Source organism: Megalobrama amblycephala, linkage group LG1 (genome assembly GCF_018812025.1).
Source record: "Megalobrama amblycephala isolate DHTTF-2021 linkage group LG1, ASM1881202v1, whole genome shotgun sequence".
Lineage (NCBI taxonomy): Eukaryota > Metazoa > Chordata > Actinopteri > Cypriniformes > Xenocyprididae > Megalobrama > Megalobrama amblycephala.
In genome coordinates this window covers 65,368,871-65,381,417 of record NC_063044.1, presented here as the reverse complement: position 1 = coordinate 65,381,417, position 12,547 = coordinate 65,368,871, and the positions used below count along the sequence as shown (strand labels likewise).

At 33.9% G+C, this 12,547-nt stretch overlaps 1 protein-coding gene across 2 annotated transcripts; it reads left to right on the top strand.

Annotated features, from left to right (window-relative positions):
* The first annotated feature begins 5,711 nt into the window (after window positions 1–5,711).
* LOC125279991 (ecto-ADP-ribosyltransferase 5-like) lies at window positions 5,712–10,530 on the top strand. Of its 2 annotated transcripts, none has more exons than XM_048210277.1 (3): window positions 5,712–6,267; window positions 7,508–7,592; window positions 7,668–10,530. In XM_048210277.1, the coding sequence occupies exons 2-3, from the start codon at window positions 7,545–7,547 to the stop codon at window positions 8,475–8,477; spliced, it is 858 nt and encodes a 285-aa protein (XP_048066234.1). In that variant the 5' UTR covers window positions 5,712–6,267; window positions 7,508–7,544; the 3' UTR covers window positions 8,478–10,530. The 2 variants fall into 2 exon arrangements, with proteins under 2 accessions (XP_048066234.1, XP_048066222.1); XM_048210265.1 differs by having other exon boundaries at window positions 5,715–6,267; window positions 7,491–7,592.
* Window positions 10,531–12,547: the final 2,017 nt, after the last annotated feature.

Below are 12,547 nucleotides of genomic sequence, written 5' to 3'. Positions count from 1 at the left end.
TCATCATGAAGAAGAAAAAGGTGAGCATCTGCAATGGGAGTTTAGAAAACTGCACCAATTTAAATAAAGTCATTAATTAAAAAAAAAAAAAGAACAGAAAAAAAAATCTAATTTTATCTACAACATACACTTGTCTCTGAAGAGAAGCAGGTTAAAGGCATCAGGTTTCTCTGGAATTGTTGACTCAGTTGAATGACTGCCAGACATGTAAACAGATGCAGCTTTCATTGTGGTTTCTGTATTTCCTCATATTTCTAAAGCTGCAGCTCATCTGGGGCACGTTCAAGCTCACACCGGTGCGCAACGTTTTGCTACGTTTTCCGGGTTGAACGACACGTTTCCTGGGGCCTGTACCATGATGGTAGTTGAACAAACTCAGGGTTATAGGATTAGTTTCGAGTTGACAAAACCACACCACTCCAATCCGGCTTTGTTGGTACCATGATGCTGATCATCAACTTTCTCTGTCAACTCAGGCTTTGATCCTGAGTTTGTGGAGCGCGTGCACATGAATCCGTGACATCAGTGGCAAACAGCCAATCACATGCCTCGCAACTGTGATTCACTTCTCGCGAGAGAGCCGGCGCGATTCAAAACTCTTTTGCTGAAAATTAAGAATTTAAACACATTTACACTAATGGAAAATACTTGTCTGTGAAAGAGGACAAACAAAAGAAATGATCTTTCTCTATTAGTGCAAGTGAAAGTTGGTTTATATAGTTGATATATAGCGAAAGAGACTCATACTTGTAAGGTCACATCATATTTAACGTTTATTTACAGCTTATTTATATTAAATATGATCTGTATATATTAATATTCATTAACTAAATGCTTAATAATAACTGTTAAACTAAAATTGCTTGTGTGTGATGGATTAATATTATAGATCATATAAGAATTATAGAAATCATATATAAATAATAAAATTATTATTATTTTTTTTTTTTTTTGCTTCTATATAGTGTCTTTAATTTAGAGGAAGAGAAACTGGGGGCGTGACTTTATTGCGTTGGATTTGTCAGTGTCAGTTTGCTCACATCTGATTGGTCCAATTTCAGTTTGAGATCTCTAACCCAGAACATATCCTGCCCCCGAGCAGGTTAGCCGTGGAGCTTAAGTTACTATGGTGATGAACACCGCTAAAAGCCAAGTCACTTTCATGGTACCTAAAACCCAGGATTGGCGCAAACTAATCTGAAACTTACCTGGCTAGCCAGCCAATCCGGCTTCATGGTACAGGCCCCTGGAAACGGTGTGCAACGGTGTGCAACTGGTTTGAGATGCGTTTTCTCTTGTTTGGTGGGTGTGTCAGAAATGTCAGCCCAATCAGCGGCAACCTGTATATAAACCACGCGGTATTAAAGAGACAGCTCGCACACTGGGTATTAATGTAACATAAAAATACTTTACTTATATATTTTGCTGTTGTATTGTGAAGTTACACTTTAATAAACTTTTCTATACTCCTCTGATTATATAATGGTAAAAATTACAATATCAAAGCACAACAACAGTGATCAGCAATAATGATAAGCCTATTAAACAATAAAATAATATAGATCATAACACAGTCTTGGAGGTAAGAAGTGGATTATCCTTCACCTGAAATGTTGATATTTCATGCTGAAATGCGAGGCAAATGTTGTATCACAATAATTAAATTCCACAAATCCCTTCACTCGATTGGGATGTTCTCTTTTATTCTGGACGGCAAGGGCAGTGACTGTAACATCGAGGGTACTTTGCAGTATTAAACATGTATTTATATCGACTTCATCAGGCTCCGAAAATTCTTCAAAAAGAACACAAAGAATGGCCTTCTCAGTTGCCATAGTTGCAACGCTTGCGTCATCACAACAGGGTGTTCAACGCGCCACCGTTTCCGTTTAAAAAACGTTTTGCAACGTTTTGTCGGGGCTGAACGCAGCCCTGTTATTTTTCCATTTTTGCTTGACTCTCATTGGACAGAACTAAATACATTTAAATTAATTTATCATTTTATTTGTTTTAAGCTCCATTAATACAAAATAACTTGGGCTAGTTGTCCTGCTTTTACACTCCAGAAAATATTTCTTGCATAATATATGCATTCCTGGAAGCCTTTGCAACAAATAAGCAATAGGCAAAAAGATTGTTAACCTAACACTTATTAAACTTTTAGTGTGGGCATGTTGTCACATTTCATTCATTAAAAAAAGGCAAAAAAGTGGAAATAATAGCAAACGAAATATCACAACATTGTCTTTTTTTCAATAATAATAACAACAAATAAAAATACAATGCAGCAAAATAAAAACTCATTGAAAGTGCATGATTTATGTAAATGACACTCAAAGGTAAGTGTGTCCTATCTGCTGTTTATAATAGCAGACAACTGATGTTACTGAAAGTTGGTGATGCCTCACAGACAATTGCAGGTAAAGGGTCCATCTCACAGAACTCTGTTGTTTTCTGTGTTTAAGACATGATTTAACATTTTAAATGACTGTAATCACAAAAGCATTCAGTTTTCACAAAAACATTTGTTTCAAATTAGTCATTTTAAAATCCATGTGACAACTTAGTTGGGGTTCGTGGAGCGACTGAGGGCGGAGCTAGCCGGAGCAGTAGGGGTGGAGGGCCAAAGAGCAATGGACGACAACACAAGGCATACGAGACCGGACCATGTACACAGGGATGACAGGAACTTAAATACTCAGATGATTAACTAAAATGACATACAGCTGTGAATGATCTAGTTAATGTCCATGGTGATAGATTGTGGCAGGAAAACGAAACAAAGAGGCACATATGACAGATGAAAACCAAAACAAACTGAATGTGACTGAGACCGTGACAGATAAATCCAGTTTTTACTCACAGAAAGTGAATATTTCTACAGTCATGCCAATTAAGATAAAGAGACACAATCAGAGGGGAAAACGACCATCCTCAGATGCTCAACTGCATGTTTACCATTCACTGAGAATAGATATACATTAACAATTAACATTAACATCATATTTAGGCTGCATTAATTTAATGAAAACAAAGATATATATCTGTACAAAGTAATAATAGACTGCTATATCTGCTATGCTAGATATAGCAGTCTATTATTACTTGTCACATTTTTTTCTTTCATTTTGTTAATATGTTAATTAAGTGAAATAAATTTAGCATATAGAAAGGCTATTTATTCCTTGTATATGATTTAATTCATCATCATCAGGTGCATGATGATGATGAATCCTGATCCCTGTTGTTTATTCTGCTATGGTCATGTAGGCTAAAACTAAACCCCTGGGATTTTTTTAATGGGTCACAGACACTTATCCATTCTAATTTCGTTTAATTCCTTGAAAGTCAGGGGAAAAACCCAAAACGATATTAAAAAAGCACCATTTCTAATTTTCGTTTAGTTTAAGTTTTTCAACTTATAATATCTATTTCGATTAGCATAAATGTTTTAATAGTTTTTGTTAGGCTATAATAACCCTGCCTGGGCAAAACATCCAAGCAATACATCCACATTACAGTCAAATTTCCAACTGTTTAAGCCATGAATATTTACAAATATTCACAAATTATTTAATTTCGTCTGGGACACAATCTCAGGCCGGGAGTCACAGACTCATTGAGGCCAATAAACCTACAGCTATTGTTGAAAACGTAATTTACATTACTTTTAAGAATAATAAATGTTTGAAAAGTGATAATAATGTGCCTCTTTTGAGGTATTGTCTCCACTTTCATTTATCAGTTTTATTCTGATAAATATGACAATATGCTATAGGCCTAGCATTATTGTTACATGAATAGAGTTTTTAGTAAAAGCACGATTTTGTGAGCATTAGAGGAACTGAATGTGTCAGAATAAACATAAACGCTCAGATTAGCTGTCATCATCAAATTACTCCCAGAAGTCTAAAGAGTTTTAAATATTGTCATTTATTGTTAAGTGCAAATAAGTTTATTATAATTAATAATTGTGTCAAAACTGCTTCCGTCCATTATTTTCTGACAGCCTCAGAGAGAGTGGACGGGATTTATATGATGTCGACCTGCGAATGCAGATAGGAAGGCTAGATTGCATTTACATTAGATTGAGATCTGATCACAATGTGTCCTAGACTACTTCAGGATCAGGATACACTGATAACGGATAACATTCCATTAAGAAATACGTTTAGACTTTTCTTTTCAATGTGTATACACTCTTAAAAATAAAACATTGGTTCAAAAAAAAAATAAAAAATGTTAACGTTTTCCATTAGAATTTTTAACTTAAGCCAATTGGGAGAATTACATTAATTCAAAGCAATATTTTGAGTTGATCCAACATAATGTTTTAAGTAAGGTGAAGACGGTTTTTTGCCACAATAAAAACACATTTCTAAGTAACATGACCTTAAAAATTGTCAACATGAATGCAACTATTTAAGTTGATCCAACATAATGTTTTAAGTAAGGTGAAGATGCTTTTTGGACACAATAAAACGCATTTCTAAGTAACAAGTAACATGCTTGGTAACATTTACCAAGCACCGCTTGTCACCATGATGGTAAATCTCCAAAAACCCACATTAACAGAAACTCTTCTAAATTAGCATAACAAAACACTAATTACTGCTAAATCTCTCTTACCAATTAATCTTGTGCAAAAAACATTATATAACACTTAATTTTAGCATTTACTCTCTCTTTCAAGTGCAATGGGCATGATGGGATAAATCCCAGCCCAGTTTCACTTAAGTTCGTCTAAATTAAAAGAAGTGTTCATTCAACTCAAAACAATGAAACACGTTTACACGTCATCAGATTGTATTTTAGATTAACAGAACTTAAAATTAAATACATTTTTGATTAACTGAAAATGTTAAACTATGACAAGTCATGATAGTATATCGAATCAATAGGCATAATTTGCGTGTCATCCAAGCTCAATAAAATAACAATTACAAGTAAAAAGTGTAACAGAATTTCAGAACTTGATTTTTTATTTCACAACAATATATATATTTAATTAAGTAATGACCAAATGTCCCCTGAATTAGTTTTTAGAGTGTATAAACAACAACACAGGTTGTAAAGTGACGGCGAGGGGTGACTAAGAGACAGTATGTGAGAATATAGTTTGGAGTGAGAATATGTTGGGTCCACTCACAATTGTCCTTTCTGTCTCTGTTTTCCTTTTTGGACAGTAATTTTTTAAAGACAGAACCTCAATTAATTTGTTAGAGGCAGAACCGTTACTGCCACAACATTTGGGAGACCTTTCAGGTGCTTACACCAACTTTCCTCAGTGCTGCTGATCGAGGTTCAGTGTTGTTACAAACAATTTCACTCTAAAAATGCAACATTTTACATAGCTGTTTTTGTTTACTGCCATTTAGACTGTTAGCCTATCAGTCCATTCAGAGATAAAAACAGACCTAAACTTCAGTAACGTTTACTTCATCTGCATGTTGTGCTGCTCACATGATGTTTTTTCTTGAGGGTTTCTTCTGATCAAAGAGCAGCTGTACAGTTTTCAGGCTTAATTTTCTACAGATCTGTGTTCATGTGATACATCCAGGGAAACAGTGATTCCCAAAGCATAGGTCATGAAGCAGATATAATGCTCATAATAACAAAACACAGCTGAAAAACATACTGATAGAGCCAACAGCAGGACACAAAAAGATATTAATGCTCATAAATAATAATACAACTAAAAGATATACAAGAAAATCTGCACACAACATAATATTATACTATTATATTATACCCCCAAACCATTCAAAATTATACTTCAGTATAATACAATTTTATTATGTTAGCAACTTGAGGGGCCTGCTACATTTCTTTTAGTTATTTGTTAATGTTAATGTTAACGCGTGATGTGTCCAGATAGACGGGTCTTTTCAGTACAGCTCTCAAACGCAAACAGAACAGTCATGATCTGTTTAGAAGGCATGTTGTTTGATTGCTTTCTCTAGGATTGATCTGCTCATATGAGTAGTCTATGTTTAATAATATTATTACTGCACTGCCTATATTTTGATAAATTAGACATTTCCTCATTTCCTGATCGTTGACTTCTGACTCAACATTTAAAAGTGAAAGTAAAAACAGAAGTGAAAGTAGTTGATGAATTTCCGTATGCGGCATGAGCTTCTGAATGCGGAACATCTATATTTGAGGCCATTTATAGCTAGAGGACATTATTGCTTAAATTTTGCATATTTGAAAATTCACCAAATTAACTCTTTTTAATGTCAGTTCTGCTGATGATCACTGATGGTACGTTATATGATTATTTTATCCATTTACGTCTGTCTCTTTCTTTCTCTCTCTCTCAACAAAACTATTTTTCATGGACAGTTATTTATTTAAATCAAGGCCCCATGGCTGGCCTTCGTTGTGCTGCTCTGTAAGACTTTATGTGGTCTAGAGGAGATGTCTAATTCTACATAATGGTCACATCCCAGCTAGAAATTTTTTATGTTCTAGTATCGTTTTCAGTTGCAAGTTTTATTCTTGTTCCCAGAACGTTTTCCTAAACGGCAGAATAACATTCTCTAAAAACATTCTAAAAATGTTTAGTGATAACATTGTTAGAACATTATACCCTAACATTCTTATAAAGTTTTTAGCGAGATGTTTCCCAGATGGCATTGGGCGTGGACAACTCCACAAACAGCATTACCAACTTAAATTATACATGCACAAAAGTTAATATTGAGAATCAACAGAGGTTTAGATGATGTTTTATTGGCTTGATGTCACCACTATGGTAATCAGTGTGTGCTTTAGTTAAGCATTTTGACTCTCGATTTTTTAATGTTAGTGTTCCTCTGACTGTTGTAACTGTGTTTGTAATGGCAAGAACAGCAAGAGAAAATGTGATTATGTAGTGGTCTGAGTCACTGTTCTCATCCAGAAGTTAATAGTTAGGTAAATTGTTCCACATCATTATGTGGACCAGTAAAGTAATATGGCAAATATCACTTTTTTCAAAAAAGCTTCTGCGCACATACACACTCAAACACGCAAACCTATAGACTAAACACGTAAATGAACGGCAAGAATGCATTAGGGGTATTTGGTTTTCAGTGGGAAAGGTGTCATTTAAGCGGCCCCTAAAGTAATAATTAACAATTTTTACAATGGAAGTGATTCAATCAAAAACCAACTTTAGCTCTGTAAGAATTTTCCTCTTGTCACTGTGAAGTTGCTTTGAAACAATATGTACTGGCGCTATATAAATGAAGATGACATGTATGACAGACGTATGGCTACTTAAAAAAAAAAAAGAAAAAAGAATCTGATGAAAAGAGACAAAAAAACATTATCAGGTTAGTTTGGGGTAGAAGTAAATTGTCAATATATCAGTGAACATCACATTTAGCTTATTATGTCAGTGCTTCTGCCTTACCATATGAATTTAAAACTGTATTAGAAGTTGTGGTTATTGTGCAAACATATGTACATATTCAGCATTTGTGTTTCTGGTTGTCTTTCAGCATCTGTTCTTCACTAGATCTACTAGTTCATCTGAGGGATTTGACTGAATCAAGATGCTGCTGATCTTTGTAGCTCTTCTCATTTTAGCTGCTCTTGGACAGGTAAGCTTGTGTTCTAGTATGAATATTTCAGACATGAATACTGATGATTGATCATTATTATTTCTTTTGCTGCAGGATCACAGAGCGGCTGCTGCTCCTGCTGTTGCAAAGCAGATGTTTACATTGGATTTCTCAAATAATTCTGTTGATGACCAGTACATTGGCTGTAGAAAGGACATGATGAATCTGGTAGAGAAAGAATATCTGATGAAGGAAATCAATAACTCACCTGAATTTAACGAGGCTTGGCAAAAAGGTGTGAAGAATGCCACAAAACCAGAGAACAACCTGAAAGAGAATCATTCAATTGCCATGTATGTGTATACTCTCCATGTTCCTAAACTATATAGTGTCTTAAATTTTGCTGTTCATGATGGCATGCAAAACTACACAAATAAGACATTTGAATGGTATTCACTGCACTTTTTGTTAACAGAAGCGATACAGATTCTCAAGGAAACACAAAAAACATGCTATAATGTTACATATCGTGGTACAAATTTTACATTTGGTAAAAATGTTTTGAACACAGAGATTCGTTTTGGCACATTTGCATCTTCCACTCTTAATCGTACAATAGCAAATGATTTTGGAAGCGCATCTTGTTTTGAAATCAGAACTTGTGAAGGTGCTAATCTGACAAAATATTCAAGGTTTCCTCACCAGAAAGAGGTGCTGATTCCTCCTTATGAGACGTTTAATGTCACTGCTGTCAAGACGAGAGGAGTTCAGCCGGATCTCTGGTGTGACACTGTGTTTGTGTTGAACAGCACTGGAAAAAGAAGTCACATGAACTGTGCATTGTTCGGCAGTGAAAACCATGTTGCTGACTCTAATGTTTTATTAATTTTAACATTATTCAATGTTTACCTGCTAACCAGTTAAATTGTAGATGCTGCGATCGATTTCACTTTGTTTTTATTAAACTTTGAATGGCTTCTTATGCTTATGAATCAGAGATTTTGTGGGAAGTTTATAATGATTGGCATTTCTTTTTCTTAATGCACTTGGAGTTCAAAGTATTCTTCTTTTATCACATTCATTTTACGCGTCTGCATGGGCACGGAAAGATGTCTTGGTTTGGGGGTGCTGGGTGTTTTTGGTGTTTTTTTTTTATTAATTTTTTTCTAGTCAATACATTTTTTTTTTCTGACGAGTCTATAAAACATGTCAAAACTCCACAAAGCACAGCAAGCGTAATGGTGCAAACACTCAATTAAACAGCAATACTGCTTGCAATCATAATGCAATGGACCGGTCAATGGGACATAAATGAAGCCTTTTAAATAAAAACATTATTGAGCAGTTTGCTCTGTTCTTTCTACACACACTGCAAAGGTCAAAATATGACGTCAAACTCTGTGCATATGTTTAAAAAATGTTATTCACCATATAAATAACACTTATTTTAATATCCCACTTAAGGTGTTTATTACAAATAAATGACTAAATGCTTAAAATTAATACATGCAAATGGACAAAAATGTGCAATGCATTTACAATCCTGTGAAAGCAACTGCAGCACCCTTACTTTTCATGTCCCTGCATGTCTGGTACAAATATAAGGTCTTGTTTCATGAACATAATGCATATTTTTTGTGAGACATTAAAACATGTTCCATAGGTGCACAACCTGTGAGAAGCATGTTGTAAAATAAACTTCCATTCTCTACATAACCAATATTTAATAACAGCTAGAAATGAAAATGTGCTACTGTATTACACACAGGGGCGTAGTTTGCGGGGGGGATGGGGGGGAGGTAACCCCCCAATATTCAAATCCATCAGTTACAACAACCCCACTATTTCAACATGAAAATCACAGTAGATCTATACTAAAATATGTATAATTCATTTATTTTGTAACAATAATTTTGTTTCTAATCGAATATGAGTTTGTCATAATAAATTAGTCAAAAAAGTACCCCCCTTACATTGAACCGATTGGTAACGCCCAACCAATGCGCGTCGCATTTTCACCAAAACAACGACGCGAGTGCTCTGTTTGAATGGAGAGCACGGTTAGCACCAAAAAATGAAGAGAACCGTTGCCCAGCCGACTTTATTAAACTTCTGTTCAAAGAGGGACGTTAAAAAGAACAAAGCATGTACTGAGAAGGAGGTATGAAAACACTGTAATAGCTAAGTACACTCCACATATATTTTAGCTATCTAATCCATTGCAATTTAGCCATAACTATCAGTGTAACTGTAACCAGTTACCAAAACAGCCGTCTGTTTTGTTACTTCATTTTTCAATAGTGTCTTATCAATGACAAAAGTATTCACATCGGTGTTTGTTTTCTTCCTTAATTAATCTGACTTTTGAACGAATTGGCTTGAATGAACGATTTAAGTAGCTCACTCATTAAAACGTCGAATCGCTGCCACCTACTGGCGGTTTCAATATTTAACCATTTCTTTCTTTTTAGAATCACTCCGTTATGTTAGAATTTGATGAATGGTTATAGATAAATTCCACAAAGTTATGATAGATAGATAGATAGATAGATAGATAGATAGATAGATAGATAGATAGATAGATAGATAGATAGATAGATAGATAGATAGATAGATAGATAAAGAAGAAATAAATTATCCAATAACGCTACACATAAAACAGATTTTTTTTTTTTTTTTATTAAAAAAAAATAATAACAGGCAGCATACCAACGCTCAACCCCCCAATGTTGAAACCAAATCTACGCCCTTGATTACACACCAAGTATACTCTGCATATTTTTGGATATTTTGAAAAAAAAATTATATAGAGCCCTTATGTTTCATTGCTCCTTTGTCTGTGTAATCCACTGTTTGATGATTTTCTGTTTATGTTTAAGTTCATGTTCCAAGTCAAGTCAAGCCAAGTCATGCTCTGTTAAGTTCATGTTTATTTTGTACATTTGGAATAAAACTGCACATGGGTTGCCATCTTGTGGACTTGCTTACAGCGTAGTCTTTTTTTACAAAGTGACCAACAACTATTGGCCTGGCATGAATAATACAGTGTTTTAGACATTTTCATTAATTCGTCTGAGCAGGGATCATTTTGACAACGTTGTCATCTGTACGTGAAACCTTTCAAAAACACAAAGGAAAAACTTTAGTACATTACATTCGTGTAAATGAGTCTCCAGCACTGAACATTTTAGATGTCATGTTTCACTTATCTAACACTTTTTTCCTCTCTAAAACGTGACTGGTTTTTGCAGGTGTCCGAGAGATGTCATTAATTGTGGAGTCACGTGTCGTGAAGTTCAAGTATTTCAAGCATTTTTTGAACACTGATGATAAGGTGATGGTAAAATGGAAGAAGACGGTTAAATAGTTAAATAAGTTAATCTTGTAACTTTTATAGTTTGTTTTGTTACCTTGCATAATTAATAGTTATGTGTAGAGCTGCATGATTAATCATAAAAAGATTGCGTTCTTGATTCAAACACCCACATGATCTCTTTCCTAAATGATAATGATTAGCCTGTCTATTAAACCTTTGACAAGGATCACAGCGGAATATTCAGATCTGCATCGATGCTGCCACTGATCCAGAGAGAGCATTTATGTAGTATAGGTATGAAACTGCTTCAATAAAAGTCTTTTAGACCACAAAGTATCAAGATTTCTTTCTGTTTTGCAAATATTCATATTATCACAGAATTACTGGGATTAAAGTTTAGAGTATGCATATAAACACTGATGTCTATGATCAAAACTTTTGAAAGCTGATACTTGAAATAATGACTGTACCGCATTGTTTAGTGACTGTTAAATAAAATGTATTTATCATTGAATCAGTCATTCAAGAGATTCTTTCAAAAGATTTATCCAGTAATGAGACAAGGGAGTGAGTCAGTAAATCATTCAAACATAATTCATCCCCCCAAAAATAAACATTTTTAAATAGACTATAGCAATTTTGTCAGAAACTCATGAGAGAATCGAATTTTATTGTAGGGTCGGTGGTTAGGAAGTAGTGTTAAATAAAATATTATTATTATGTTTTTTTTGACAATTCAGTTTCATTTCTATGGGTTTTGTAACATTCTCTTTATTAAAAGTGCTTTATTTCAGATAGGCATAAAGTTTTGTATTTCATTCAACAGTGCAGCAAAATTAAAACAATGTGCTGACATAAAAAAAAGAAATTTACTTCTGAAAATTTACCCACATGAAAGTTACCCCCATGTCATCCAAGATGTTTGTCTTTTTTTTGTTAGTCGCAAAGAAATTAAGGTTTTTGATGAAAACATTCCAGGATTTTTCTCCATATAATGGACTTTAGCGGGGATCAATGGGTTGAAGGTGAAAATTACAGTTTCAGTGCAGCTTCAAAGAGCTTTAAATGATACCAGACTTAACTAGCAAAAACAATCAGTCATTTTCTAAAAAAATATATGTATATATGGGTCATTCTACAGAAACGTCCACTTTTGGTATGACAAAATGTCTTAAAATGTATTTCTTTTTTTAACATTTAAACTTAGAACACATTATTATATTACACTTGGACTTTATGAATACACATAAATGACAGCTTAATGATTTTTTATTTTTTTTGTACATTTATTTAAAGACTGCATGTCCCCTCTTTTTGTCACTGGTGTTACCTTACTTCTCTGGCATTTTTAAACATTTTTATGAAATATTATTTCTCATTTTTTTCAGCACATGCAGTCAGAGTTACAGAATAATAATGATAATGCAAGAAATAAGGAGATTATGTGTTATATATTTTAATCAGGTTAGTTAAAAGTGTGATTGAATGATGTTAATTCAATTGCGCAACCATGTATTTGCTATAACAATAAAAATATTTGAAAAACCTATATAAACAAGTAATGATACAATCCTTTACATCTTAATTCTTGAGTGTAGCAGAATTCAATGAATGTAAAATTATTATCATGTCACATATGACATTTTATTTAATGTGACAGACAAAAAACAGTAACACC

Coding starts and splice junctions, on each gene's coding strand:
- LOC125279991 (XM_048210277.1), top strand. CDS start 7,545: ATGCTGCTGATCTTTGTAGCTCTTCTCATTTTAGCTGCTCTTGGACAG. Junction 7,593..7,667: donor TTTTAGCTGCTCTTGGACAG/GTAAGCTTGTGT, acceptor CTTTTGCTGCAG/GATCACAGAGCGGCTGCTGC.